Source organism: Ovis aries, chromosome 12 (assembly GCF_016772045.2).
Source record: "Ovis aries strain OAR_USU_Benz2616 breed Rambouillet chromosome 12, ARS-UI_Ramb_v3.0, whole genome shotgun sequence".
Taxonomy (NCBI): Eukaryota; Metazoa; Chordata; class Mammalia; order Artiodactyla; family Bovidae; genus Ovis; species Ovis aries.
In genome coordinates, this window is record NC_056065.1 from 54,432,724 (window position 1) to 54,447,573 (window position 14,850).

Here is a 14,850-nt window from a genome sequence, read left to right on the forward strand (position 1 = left end):
TTGCCCAAGGCACGTAGCCAGTAAATGATGGACAGAAGGAATCAACACAGGCAATCTGAGCTCTTCAACATCTTATGAGGAAGATAGCAATCTCCCTAACAGTCATCTACTGGAACACAATTAGATTTATGACTTTAAGAAATTTTCATCAACCTCTAATTACTATATTATTGTTAACATAACCATACAAATTACTACAACTGTGTATGTCTTTGATTTGGAAATTAATTATTTGAATTAAAATTGAAATTGTGCGCTATCAAATTAGAAAGTTATTTCTTAGATTTACCGAGGCAACTATCCCACAAAACTGGGAGCCAAAAAATACCCAGATATCACCTTTCTGAAGATATATTTCTTCAGCCAAATGGCCCACGGCCCCTGATTTGTTGGGAAAGGGGACACTATCTACGGAAAAGACACCACGATAGCATGAGCAGGAGGCCACTTCAAACGAGATATTCTTGGTCCTTACATTGCTTTTCTCAGGGCTGAAGTTACTACTAAACACAATGTTTTAGGCCAATAGCAAAAAAAAAAAAAAAAGGGGGGAGAGGTAACATCTAAAATTTTTCCTATTTTTTAATATACATAGTTTAAAAATAAGAAAACATGATTTCTAAACAGAGAGAGGCTTTTGCCAAGGAATTTGAAATCTTTATATGTGGGGTTTTTTTTTCCCCTTGCGGGAGATGGTGTGTTTTCTAGAAGGAAACACACAGATCTTTGTACTACATTAATTCCACAGCCTTCCCAGGAGAAGAACATTTAAATAAGATGATTTCGAAAGCATCCAGACAAGAGGGGGGATTTTCCTAAAGTTCTCTCATGATATTGGCAATGAATAGTTGAACCCAGAAGCGAGACATAGAAGGTTACATGTTAGAAATCTCAGCAGGAAGAAGGACCATAAATGGAATACTGAAAAATCAGAATTGGTTCCAAGGGAAAAATAATCTCTACATGGAAGACTGCTGCTGCTGCTGCTGCTGCTGCTGCTGCTGCTGCTGCTGCTGCTGCTGCTGCTGCTGCTAAGTCACTACAGTAGTGTCCGACTCTGTGCAACCCCAGAGACGGGGCAGCCCACCAGGATCCCCCGTCCCTGGGATTCTCCAGGCAAGAATACTGGAGTGGGTTGCCATTTCCTTCTCCAATGCATGAAAGTGAAAAGTGAAAGTGAAGTTGCTCAGTCGTGTCCAACTTCCAACTGTTAATGACCCCATGGACTGCAGCCTACCAGGCTCTTTCGCCCATGGGATTTTCCAGGCAAGAGTACTGGAGTGGGTTGCCACTGCCTTCTCCAACATGAAAGACTGCTGCACTACTGGTTACTAAATAGAGAGAGTCAACTGAGCATGCAGTTCACAGTAAGGCAAGAGATTAGACAAGAGGTAAAGCAGTCTTCTCCTCTATACAGGCATTGTTCTATGTGCTCCACAAGTATCAACTCATTTAATCCTCTCTACAATCCTATGATGTACAAAGTAGTATTGTTCTCATTTATAGATAAGAAAAAAAAAGCACAGAGGATAAGAACTTTTCTCAAGGTTGCTTAAATTGAGGAAGGTCATTGATAAGGTCAAAATCCCAAAATTGAGATGATGATAGTCACAAACAAGTAATAGGCCTGGAGCAAAATATTCACTTACCTAGAATATTTTTCACAACCTGCCTACTACCAGCAGCACCAGACTCTTTGAATTCTCCAAATCATATTGTTTCATGCCTCTATAATTTTGCATATGCTGGTTTTTTCTGCCTGAGAAATGTTTTTATGTATAAATTTTATATTTACTTAGCATTAATACCAGTATTTGTAAAACTGAGTTCAGAATTCATTTTTTAAATTAGTGAAACTAATACCCATTTTATTTTTTTGTTCAATTTTTTAAATTAATTTATTTTTATTCTTGGCTGCCTTGGGTCTTTGTTGCTTCACATGAGCTTTCTCGAGTTGCAGTGAGCAGGGAGTACTCTTGCTATGCGCAGGCTTCTCATTGAAGGGCCTTTTCTTGTTGCGGAGCACAGGCTTCAGGTACACAGGTTTCAGCAGTTGTGGCTTGTAGGCTCTAGAATTCAGGCTCAGTAGTTGTGACCCACAGGCTTAGCTACTTCATGGCATGTGGAATCTTCCCAGACCAGGAATTGAACCATGTCCCCTGCATTGCAACATGAATTCTTATCCACTGAGCTACCAAGGAAGTCCAAGATTAATACATTTTAAATACAAAAGTATATAAACATAAAATATCAGATAAAAGCATAACTACAAACAAATGTTAAGTATATACTGTCATTCTATTAGCAATATAAATTGTCAGATAAAACTAATAAAATTTAAAGATTAAAAAGCAAATACTATTAAAAATGAAAAAACTATAATCATGAAAATCACAAATAAAACATTATCTTATTTTTTAAGTGGGTCAATGATTTCAACAGGACATTTCTGTGCAAATTTTTTCAGCTATTAAAGTTTTTCTCACTCAACATTAGTTGGAAGTAGTTATAAACCAACACCAAACACTTTTCTTCAAATTATCTCATTTGTAATTTTAAAAGACAGAGATATGTCTGAACAGTTTTTTGCTTTTTTTAATAGAATTGCAATCTTTCTATTGAGAGTAGGCTGTAATCATTTTCTCCAAAGAAAACACTGATGGTTCATATTTGTCTTTTTTAGTTTCCACATAAAAAGAGAGAGAGTCCATTTCAGTTTCCTTATCAATTTCAATTTCAAAGCTGTGAGATTCACCTTCTACTTGTTTGGGAGCCTCGTGAACTCAAGAATTACTCTTACAATAGAATTTGCAATACCACAATATGGACCATCTACATTTGTAATCTTCAATTTGTCTTTTTATATACACTGAGCAATTAAATCATTGAAATTGTTCTCAATCCAAAAATGACTCTAATTTCATATGTTTAAAAAACCAAATAAAACTATTATACCTATAAAAAGGCCAGTATTTCATCACCTAAAATACTGGGTAAATACACCAGGATAGCAAAAATATTTTAACACTAAAATCTGCCATTGCAGTTACTGTCTGATACTGCAGTTACTGCCACCTGCCATGCCTTATCCTTCAACTTCCTTTGTCTGATAAACTCTTGGTCATTATTCAAGATTCTATATATAGACTTCCTTGGTGGTCCAGCGGTTAAGACTCCACACTTTCACTGCAGGGGACACATGTTCAATCCGTGGTAAGGGATTAAGATCCCAAGTGCTACGTGGTGCAGCCAAAAAAAAAAAAAAAGAAAAACTCAACATATTGCCTCTTCTATAAAGCATTCCTTGACCATGTCCAACACTTTCAGGTCAATCTGACTGGTCTCTCCTCTGAGCTATCACTGTACTTTGTCTCATCATATATCATCTATTTAGACATCTGTTTTCTGCTAACTGTGAACTTGATCAGGGTTGCTGAATTCATTCTTCTTTCTATCCCCAGTTCCCAGCTCAAGACCTGGCTATTCCTCCACCTTTAACAAATATTTACTGATTGTAGAGAAAGGCAGAGTTTAAAATAGTATTTAGTTTCAATCATGTTTGTTTGAATGTGGCAAAGCTGAGAAACCAAAGCCTTACCAGAACCAGAGGTGGTTCCATCAATAACCTACAAACTGCACACAAATGTCCTTGGCTCAAACAGAAAACAAGGTACTTCCCAACAGACCAGAAGTCAGTAGTACAGAGAGCTCAGACTGTAAGAACTGCTTCATCCTCCTTCCTTCTGATCAAAGAGATGAGATTGTAAAAACTGTTTCATCATCCTTCCTTTGAATCAAAATTGTCCAATTCTCCAATATTTAAAAGGAAAGGAAATCCTGAATACCAATGTGATCTCTGAGAATCATCCACAAATAAATGGCATACATCTTCTTAAAGAGATGTACCACAGTTCTTCACCCAAAAGTCCCCGAATTTTAGGCCAATGGCTTCTATGTTGCAAAAATCAATAGTGTTCACAGATCCTTAAAAAAAGAAAATTCTATCATTTGTAACAACATGGATGAACCTGAAGGGCATTATGCCAAGTGAAATAAGTCAGAGAGGAAAAGCCAAATACCGCTTCGTATCACTTATGTGGGGAAATCTAAAATAAAAAATTAAATCCATAGAAACAGATTAGAAAAGTGGTACCAGGGGTTTGAGGAGTGGGGGAAATAGAGAGAGACTGGAGAAAAGGTACAAACTTCAGTTAGAAGAGGAAAAGATCCCAGGACTTAATATATAACACAATGACTATAGTTAATAACTGTATTATATAATTGAAATTTCCTGAGAGTAGAACTCAAATGTTTTGACCAAAAAAAAAAATCTTTGCACTGATCTGTTCTCCCATGTAAACAAGCTCATGATAACTGAATCAATACCAACCAAACAAGAATTTACTGGTAAACTATAATGTAATTCATTATTTACACTGGGCTGCAAGAAGCACAAGCTGGAATCAAGACTGCCGGGAGAAATATCAATAACCTCAGATATGCAGATGACACCATCCTTATGGCAGAAAGTGAAGAGGAACTAAAAAGCTCTTGATGAAAGTGAAACAGGAGAGTGAAAAAGTTGGCTTAAAACTCAACATTCAGAAAACGAAGATCATGGCATCCGGTCCCATCACTTCATGGCAAATAGATGGGGAAACAGTGGAAACAGTGTCAGACTTTATTTTGGGGGGCTCCAAAATCACTGCAGATGGTGATTGCAGCTATGATATTAAAAGACGCTTACTCCTTGTAAGGAAAGTTATGACCAACCTAAATAGCATATTCAAAAGCAGAGACGTTACTTTGCCAACAAAGGTCTGTCTAGTCAAGGGTATGGTTTTTCCAGTGGACATGTATGGATGTGAGAGTTGGACCGTGAAGAAAGCTGAGTGCCGAAGAATTGATGCTTTTGAACTGTGGTGTTGGAGAAGGCTCTTGAGAGTCCCCTGGACTGCAAGGAGATCCAACTACTCCATCCTAGAGGAGATCAGTCCTGGGTGTTCATTGGAAGGACTGATGCTGAAGCTGAAACTCCAATACTCTGGCCACCTCATGCGAAGACTTGACTCATTGGAAAAGACCCTGATGCTAGGAGGGATTGGGGGCAGGAGGAAAAGGGGATGAAAGAGGATGAGATGGCTGGATGGCATCACTGACTCGATGGACATGAGTTTGAATGAACTCCGGGAGTTGATGATGGACAGGGAAGCCTGGCGTGCTGTGATTCATGGGGTCGCGAAGAGTCAGACACGACGAGTGACTGAACTGAACTGAACTGAAGCAACAGTTAGAACTGGACAAGGAACAACAGACTGGTTCCAAATAGCAAAAGGAGTACATCAAGGCTGTATATTGTCACCCTGCTTATTTAACTTATATGCAGAGTACATCATGAGACACACTGGACTGGATGAAGCACAAGCTGGAATCAAGATTGCTGGAGGAAATATCAATAATCTCAGATATACATATGACACCACCATTATGGCAGAAAGTGAAGAACTAAAGAGCCTCTCAATGAAAGTGAAAGAGGAGAGTGAAAAAGTTGGCTTAAAACTCAACATTCAGAAAACGAAGGTCATAGCATCCAGTCCCATCACTTCATGGCAAATAGATGGGGAAACACTGGAAACAGTGGCTGACTTTATTTTGAGGGTCTCCAAAATCCCTGCAGATGGTGACTGCAGCCATGAAATTAAAAGACACTTACTCCTTGGAAGGAAAGTTATGACCAACCTAGATAGCATATTCAAAAGCAGACACAGTACTTTGCCGACAAAGGCCCATCTAGTCAAGGCTATGGTTTTCCAGTAGTCATGTTATGGATGTGAGGGTTGGACTCCAAAGAAAGCTGAGAGCCGAAGAATTGATGCTTTTGAACTGTGGTGTTGGAGAAGACTCTTGAGAGTCCCTTGGACTGCAAGGAGATCAAACCAGTCCATCCTAAAGGAAATGAGTCCTGAATATTCATTGGAAGGACTGATGCTGAAGCTGAAACTCTAATACTTTGGCCACCTGATGTGAAGAGCTGACTCATTTGAAAAGACTCTGATGCTGGAAAAGACTGAATGCAGGAGGAGAAGGGGACGACAGAGGACAAGATGGTTGGATGGCATCACAGACTCAATGGACATGAGTTTGGGTAAACTCTGGGAGTTGATGATGGACAGGGAGGCCTGGCATGCTGTGGTCCATAGGGTCGCAAAGAGTCAGACACAACTGAGCAACTGAACTGAACTGAACTGAACTGAACTGAAGTAATAATCACCAAGTTGCCTGGTACAATTAGGTTAGCCAGTTCATGCAAATATTTCATTACAAAATCATCTTCATTAAAATGGCAAACAAGCTTACAATTTCCCAGAACATCATATATCATCTAAGTCCTGGTTCCTTTTATTTTTTATTTTATTTTTTATTTTATTTTATTTTTTTGCCAATCCAATATTTGAAATCTTTATAAGCTCTAAAATAATGATACATTCCAATCATTGAAGGTTTTCTTTTACAGGATTCTATCATCTCAACACATGTCATAAACTAATTTATCATTGTTCAACTTAAATCTAGAGGGACATCCTGGCACCAGCCAAAGTAGATGTGGTGAGAATCCTGGTTCCTTTTAATTTAGCAATTCTTCTCTCAATTTCTCTGTCTCCTCTGTCATTTTACTATAAGCAGCAAGAAAAAAGCAGGATGCACCTTCAACTTCTGTTAAATGAGAAGATTTCACGGTAAGCATGAAATCAGAATGAAGATATGGATTATCTTAGTACATCATCAAACTCAAAAGACTGTATACCTATCTTCACACACTGGAAAATATCTAACAAGAGGATGGCAATACCCATATCAATTAGTCAGGGCACCCTCTCCCTGGAGTGCTGGAGGTACACTATCAGGTATTTGATTTAAGGCTCTCATTTTCTTTTATGTAGTATGATTTTTAGACATTACTATTAGTCCTATTTTTATGGATGCAATATTAGATATTACTATTAGTCCCATTTTTATGGATGAAGAAACTGTAGCATGGAGAGGTTATATAACTTGCCCAAGTTAAATAGCTTAAAATTCAATATTAGATAAATTTTGCTACGAGTTTTCCACAGCCTTAAGAAAAGCTTCTTATGTTCCTACTTACCCAAAAGCTTTCATCATGAATGAATGCTACATTTTCTTCCAAAAGACTTTTCTATATCTATTGAGATGATCAGGTGGTTTTGTTTATATAATCTTTTAGTGTAGTGAATTATACTAACAATTTTTCTAATGTTAAAGCCATCCTTGAGGTTTCCCTGGTAGCCCAGTGGTTGAGAATCTGCCTGCCAATGCAGGGAACACAGGTTTGATCCCTACTACAGGAAGATCCCACATGCTGTGGAGCAACTAAGCCCATGCACCACAACTTCTGAGCCTGCGCTCTAGAGCCCAGGAGCCACAACTACTGAAGCCAGAACACCTAGAGCCTGTGCTCCAAAACAAGAGAACCGCTGCATTGAGAAGCCCATGCACCACAATGAGAGAAGAGCCTCTGCTCTCCACAAGCACTCGAGCAGCAACAAAGACCCAGTGCAGCCAAAACTGATAGATAAACCTTTTTTAAAAAAGCAAATTCTTGCATAAATGGGATAAACCCAAGCTAGTCCAATAAGTGTTTCAACATACATTAGATTCAATTTGTTAATATTTTAAGATGCTTGCATCTGTGTTATTAAATGATTGGCCTATAATTTTCCTTTCTAAAGCTTGTCCTTAACTAGTTTTGCTATAAAGGTTATCTCATAAAATAAGCAGCTGTCCAACTCTCTTTATATTCTATGGAAACTTTGTATAAGCTAGAGATTATTTCATCCTTATAAGGGTAGTAAACCATATATTTTAAAACATTTGAGTTAGGAATTGGAAAGGGTGGGAGAATCAGGCAGATTCTGATTACTTATTCAATTTTTTAAAATAATTGTAGATCTAATCAAGCTTCTATTTTTTTTCTTGACTCAATTTCGATAATATATATTTCATTGAAGAAACTGTCCATTTCTTCCATGTTTTCAAATGTATTATCATGAAGTTGTTTGATATTTTCTAATAATTTTTTAAATCTTATTTTTGTCTGTGTGAATACTTCATTTTAAAATTCCAAATATTATTTATACACTCTCCTTCTTATAATATCACATATCAAAAATTATCAATATTATCAAATGTTTTTTCAACTTTTCACTAAACCAGATTTTGGTTTTGTTGATTCTCTTTATTGTTTGTTTGTTTGCTTGTTTGTTTTGGCTGCACTGTGCAGCTTACAGATCAGGAATCTCAGTCCACCAAGGATCAAACCTGGCACCCTGCAGTGGAAGGTAGACTCCAAACCACCGGACTGACAGAGAATTCCCTCTCTGTTGTTTCTTTATTTTCAATGTCATTATTTTACTCTATTATTTATCTTCTTCTTTCTTTGGATTTTCAGTTGTTATTTTTCTAACTCCTTGAGTTGAATACTTTGCTAATTTTCAATATTTTTATTCTAATATATGTATTAAACTAGAATTTTAATTTTAGTTTTATTTCACAGGGTCTGACATAGCAATCCTGTTGCCATCTAAATATTTCATAATTTCTATTATATTTTCTGTCACCAATAGATAATTGAAAGTGTGTTCCTGTTTCCAAAATTATAGGGATTTTCAGTTATCTTTTTGTCACTGTTTTCTAATTTTATTTTACTGTGGTCAGAGACCACAGACTGCATGCTATAGTTTATTTGATAATTGTTGGCACTTCCTTTATGGCCTAACACATGATCAGTTTTTTTAACTGTTCCATGTAAGCATGAAGAAAATGTATATTTGCTATTTGCTAAAGACCACTGTTTCATTTTCTACAATGACCATGTCTTATAGTTCCAATCTGAAGAAAACAGTGACTTAATTTAAAGAGCTAACTGAATACTTACTATAAAAATGAATAAATCTTCCAAGGAAATAGGTAATAAGATTATTGAGCATTTACTATATACCAACTTTATATTATCATACTTAATCCTCATAACCTACAAGGAAAACCCTATAAAGAAAATACAATCATCCTCATTTAGTAGATGAAACAGAGACACAAAATGATTAGGTAACTTGCCCAAGTCACCCAGCTAATAAATATCAAATTCTGTATTCTTAATTCCCTGGTGGCTTAGACAGTAAAGCGTCTGTCTACAATGCGGGAGACGTGGGTTCGATCCCTGGGTTGGAAAGATCCGCTGGAGATGGCAATCCACTCCAGGACTATTGCCTGGAAAATCCCATGGACAGAGGAGCCTGGTAGGCTACAGTCCATGGGGTCGCAAAGAGTCGGACATGACTGAGCGATGTCACTTCACTTCAAGCTATACTATAATAACATGCATATACACACATTCATATATATATATATATATATATATATATATACACTTAACATATGCAAAATATAAAGTAGGGACATCAAATTTATCCAAATTTAAAGACAATACATGGTATCTTTAGGTAGTTATAAGTAATAGTGATGAGAGAAAAAAGACAAAATACCTCTGGTGGTTTTCTCATTCAGATTCACACCATATTTGGCCAAAGCTCTAATCACATCACTTTGCCCAGCCATGCAAGCTGCATACAACAAATTTCTCCCAACGATGTCTTCCTCCAAGAGTAGCTGCATGGCCTGCTCATGGTGAGAGTTCTCAGGATCCTCAAAAATCTTTTGCAAACCTTCTACATCCCCTGTGAGAGCAGGTGGTAAGAGGGGGTTAATGGTGGCAGTTTCCTCTGCTTCTTTGGATTCTTCTTCTTCTTCACTATCATCTTCTTCCTCTTCTTCTTGCGGTGAGGAAAATATTAATTTTTCTGAACTCTCTGACTCTGGGGGTACTTCTGACTCCATTAACTCCAAAAATACCTGAGATCAAAAAAGAGAAAAAGTAATAGAAACATACTCAAACAAATCAGCATTTGTTTATTTACTTGTTTGATCAGTCAACTGACAATATGAATGGAATGAAAATACTTAGTTGGTTCAAAATAATTATAAAATACTTCATTCATTCAATCAGTAAAGTTTATCATGCACCAATAGACTGCCTGAGTATACACTAAAATGCTGAACGTGTGATGCAAATAGTAAATTCAATAGGAACAGGAGAAAAAATATCAATGTGGGTGAGATACATTAGGAAAAGATTGAAAGAGAATGTTAAAGAGACTCATCTGTTTAAACAAGGATCCATGTTGGGGAGAAGTAATCAATACAGTTGGATCATTGAAGCCAGATTATTAAGACCTTAAAAATTAGGTCACTTTGCCAACAAAGGCCCACATAGTCAAAGCTATGGTTTTTCCAGGAGTCAAGTATGGATTGGAGAGGTGGACCATAAAGAAGGCTGATGCTTTCCAACTATGGAACTGGAGAAGACTCTTCAGAGTCCCCCAGACAGCAAGGAGATCAAACCAGTTAATCCTAAAGGAAATCAATCCTGAATATACATTGGAAGGACTGATGCTGAAGCTGAAGCTCCAACACTTTGGTGACCCATTGCAAAGAGCCAACTCACTGGAAAAGGCCCTGAAGCTGGGAAAGACTGAAGGCAGGAGGAGAAGAAGCAACAGAGGATGAAATGATTGAATGGCATCATGAACTCAATGCACATGAGTTTGAGCAACTCCAGGAGATAGTGAAGGACAGGGAAGCCTGGCATGTGGCAGCCCATGGGGTTGCAAAGAATCGGATACAACTTGGCAACTGAACAACAAAAATGTGAAATGAGCAAAACTGTGTGGTAGTTTGAACATTCTTTGGCATTGTCTCTCTTAGGGATTGGATTGAAAACTGACCACTTCGGACCCTCTGGCCACTACTGAGTTTTCCAAATTTGCTGGCATATCGAGTGCAGCACTTTCACACCATCATCTTTTAGGATTTGAAACAGCTCAGCTGGAATTCCATCACCTCCGCTAGCTTTGTTCATAGTGAAACTTCCTAAGAGCCACCAGACTTCATGCTCCAGGATGTCTGGCTCTAGGTGAGTGAACACACCATTGTAGATCATTTTTGGTCATGAAGATCTTTTTTGATCACAGATAGTTCTTCTGTGTATTCTTGCCACCTCTTATTAATATCTTCTGCTTCAGTTCAGTTCAGTTCAGTGACTCAGTCATGTCCGACTCTTTGCAACTCCATGAATCGCAGCACGCCAGGCCTCCCTGCCCATCACCAACTCCCGGAGTTCACTCAAACTCATGTCCATCGAGTTGGTGATGCTATCCAGCCATCTCATCCCTGTAGTCCCCTTCTCCTCCTGCCCCCAATCCCTCCCAGCATCAGAATCTTTTCCAATGAGTCAACTCTTTGCATGAGGTGGCCAAAGTATTTGGAGTTTCAGCTTTAGCATCAGTCCTTCCAATGAATACCCAGAATTGATCTCCTTTAGAATGGACTGGTTGACACCCATGGCAGATTCATGTTGATGTATGGCAAAACCAATACAATATTGTAAAGTAAAAAAAAAAAAAAATAATAAGTAAAATGAAATCTGGAAAAAAAAAAAAAAAAAGGATGGACTGGTTGGATCTCCTTGCAATCCAAGGGACTCTCAAGAGTCTTCTAAAATGGACTGGTTGGATCTCCTTGCAGTCCAAGGGACTCTCAAGAGTCTTCTCCAACACCACAGTTCAAAAGCATCAATTATTCGGTGCTCAGTTTTCTTCACAGTCCAACTCTCACATCCATACATGACCACTGAAAAAACCACAGCCTTGACTAGACGGACCTTTGTTGGCAAAGTAATGTCTCTGCTTTTCAATATGCTATCTAGGTTGGTCATAACTTTCCTTCCAAGGAGTAAGCGTCTTTTAATTTTATGGCTGAAGAAACCATCTACAGGGATTTTGGAGCCCAAAAAAATAAAAGTCTGACACTGTTTCCACTGTTTCCCCATCTATTTGCCATGAAGTGATGGGACCAGATGCCATGATCTTTGTTTTCTAAATGTTGAGTTTTAAGCCAACTTTTTCACCTTTTTCACTCTCCTCTTTCACTTTCATCGAGAGGCTCCTCTTCGCTTTCTGCCATAAGGTGGTGTCATCTGCATATCTGAGGTTATTGATATTTCTCCTGGAAATCTTGATTCCAGCTTGTGCTTCTTCCAGCCCAGTGTTTCTCATGATGTACTCTGCATAGAAGTTAAATAAGCAGGGTGACAATATACAGCCTTGACATACTCCTTTTCCTATTTGGAACCAGTCTGTTGTTCCATGTCCACTTCTAACTGCTGCTTCCTGACCTGCATACAGGTTTCTCAAGAGGCAGGTCAGGTGGTCTGGTATTCCCATCTCTTGAAGAATTTTCCAGTTTATTCTGATCCACACAGTCAAAGGCTTTGGCATAGTCAATAAAGCAGAAATGTATGTTTTTCTGGAACTCTCTTGCTTTTTCCATGATCCAGCGGATGTTGGCAACTTGATCTCTGGTTCCTCTGCCTTTTCTAAAACCAGCTTGAACATCTGGAAGTTCATGGTTCACATACATTGCTGAAGCCTGGCTTGGAGAATTTTGAGCATTACTTTACTAGCGTGTGAGATGAGTGCAATTGTGCGGTAGTTTGAGCATTCTTTGGCATTGGAATGAAAATTGACCTTTTCCAGTCCTATGGCCACTGCTGAGTTTTCCAAATTTGCTGACATAGTGAGTACAGTGCTTTCACACCATCAATCTTTTAGGGTTTGAAAATAGCTCAACTGGAATTCCATCACCTCCACTAGCTTTGTTTGTAGTGATGCTTCCTAAAGCACATTTGACTTCCGATTCCAGGATGTCCGGCTTTAGGTGACTGATCACACCATCATGATTATCTGGGTCATGAAGATCTTTTTTGTATAGTTCTTCTGTGTATTCTTGCCACCTCTTCTTAATATCTTCTGCTTCTGTTAGGTCCATACCATTTCTATCCTTTACTGAGCCCATCTTTGCATAAGATGTTCCTGTGGTATCTTTATTTTTCCTGAAGAGATCTCTAGTCTTTCCCATTCTATTGTTTTCCTCTATTTCTTTGCATTGCTCACTTAAGAAGATTTTCTTATCTCTCCTTGCTATTCTCTGGAGCTCTGCATTCAGTTGGATATATCTTTCCCTTTCTCCTTTGCCTTTCACTTCTCTTCTTTCCTCGGCTATTTATAAAGTCTCCTCAGACAAGTTTTTAGATATTGAAAAAACTAATGTTTGTTTTAGATAATAGTTTTTCCCATAAGAAATATGTAACTTATGTTCACTATGCAGTGGGTTTATGCTATTGTTAAAATAATTAAGAAATCTTTTTTTTAATTCTGTTTTTAGCTCTAATTCTTACTAGATTTGTAATAGTTACTGTATGGATAGATATTTTCTTGGCCCAGAAAAGTTCTAACATGAATCAAAACTGCAACCGCACCACATATAACCAACAGTTCATACAGAACATGACCATGGAGAGGAGAGGAGGTCTGGAACTCTGAAGGCAGAATGGCAGAGCAGACTATGAGTCAGAAGACCCATGCTTTAGTCCTGGTTTATTAATAATGCAACTTTTCTGAACTCATTCTCAACAATGAATTAAGAATAGCTCTGCCTTACTAAATTCGTGTGAATTTTAACTATAAAAGTTGCATTCTCTGGAGGCTGCTAAGGCCCTCGTGGGGCCTCCTGGGTGGCTCAGTGGTAAAGAATCCACCTGCCAATACAGGAGATGTGGGTTCCATCCCTGGGTCAGGAAGATCCCCTGGAGAAGGAAATGACAACCCACTCTAGTATTCTTGCCTGGGAAATCCCATGGACATAAAAGCCTGGTGAGCTATAGTATATAGGGCCTCAAAGAGTCCGACACCACTTAGAAACTAAACAACAACAACGCACTCCTAATATAAAATCACATAGGTCTCTGGTTCACAGACATCAGAGTCTGGTGGGAAAGAAACAAGCAAATCAGCAATGACGCAGTGGGATGAAGGACGTGATAAGCAAAGGGTGCTTGGAAAGGGAAGAGACTGGACCTCTAAACGAGACTTAGAGTGGGGAGGTCCCGGGAAGGCTTCCCAGAAGAGGTGACACTTGGTATTGAAGAGCAGGAGCCTTAAAAGAAGGTAATGGGATAAGCAAAAACAAAGGGCCAGGAAGGCAGACAAGGTTGTATGAAGTTGTGGTAGAGGGATAAATCTCAAGGGCCTTTTAAACCAACTGATTTTTTTCTTCGAAAAAATGTAGTCCCTTGAGGATTTTAAGTGCCAGCTCAAGAAGGCCTCAAAGGGCTCCTAGGGTTAAACAAAGGGAATGCCGGAGGATGAGGATGCGGAGAGTGGCAGCCTCAGTGGAGAACTGGGGATGTGCCGGAGGGGACACCTAAAGCACAGGGTCGGCCCTCGGGGCGCGACCCGCGACGCAGCGCTAGGTTCTGAGGCAAAGCCTGAGGGCGCCGCGGTGGCGCCCACTCTTCTCTAGCCAAACCGAACAAAGTGGCGGGGACATGGCAGTTCTCCTCAACACCCACGCGGTGCGCCGACCCTCGCCCCTCTGACCTCGGACCGAGACCCAGGACCTTTGGATTCAGACTCACCGTTCCCGAGGCCCCAGGATTGCGTGGTTACCATGGCGACGGCGCACCCGGCGCGCCGCAGCGCCACCCCAAGCGCTGCGACTGCGGCGCGCAAACGTCAAGGTTGCAAGGTGCAGGAAGCGAGAGGCGAGAGACGCGGGAGATTTCGTCAAAACTATTTAATTTGCTGTGTTTGGACGGTGGAGTGCGGGGGTTTTCTGCATTTTGTAAGTTTACAGTTATATGGTTCATATTTCTTT

General features: G+C 39.2%; 2 protein-coding genes across 4 annotated transcripts in view; one reads left to right on the forward strand and one right to left on the reverse strand.

Moving 5' to 3' along the window:
• Positions 1–14,651, reverse strand: part of ANKRD45 (ankyrin repeat domain 45) — a 49,768-nt gene extending 35,117 nt beyond the window's left edge. Inside the window, exons 1-2 of the mRNA XM_012187544.4 lie at positions 14,612–14,651; positions 9,564–9,930 (exon numbers count right to left, since the gene is read on the reverse strand). Of these exons, the coding sequence (XP_012042934.1) occupies positions 9,564–9,915 (352 nt within the window). The 5' untranslated portion in view covers positions 9,916–9,930; positions 14,612–14,651. The remainder of the gene's footprint in view (positions 1–9,563; positions 9,931–14,611) is intronic.
• A 52-nt stretch (positions 14,652–14,703) lies between these two features.
• Positions 14,704–14,850, forward strand: part of KLHL20 (kelch like family member 20) — a 67,982-nt gene continuing 67,835 nt past the window's right edge. For all 3 annotated transcript variants that reach the window (XM_060396617.1, XM_060396616.1, XM_042257461.1), the window contains exon 1: positions 14,704–14,817. The gene's annotated coding sequence lies outside the window, so the exon portion shown is untranslated. The remainder of the gene's footprint in view (positions 14,818–14,850) is intronic.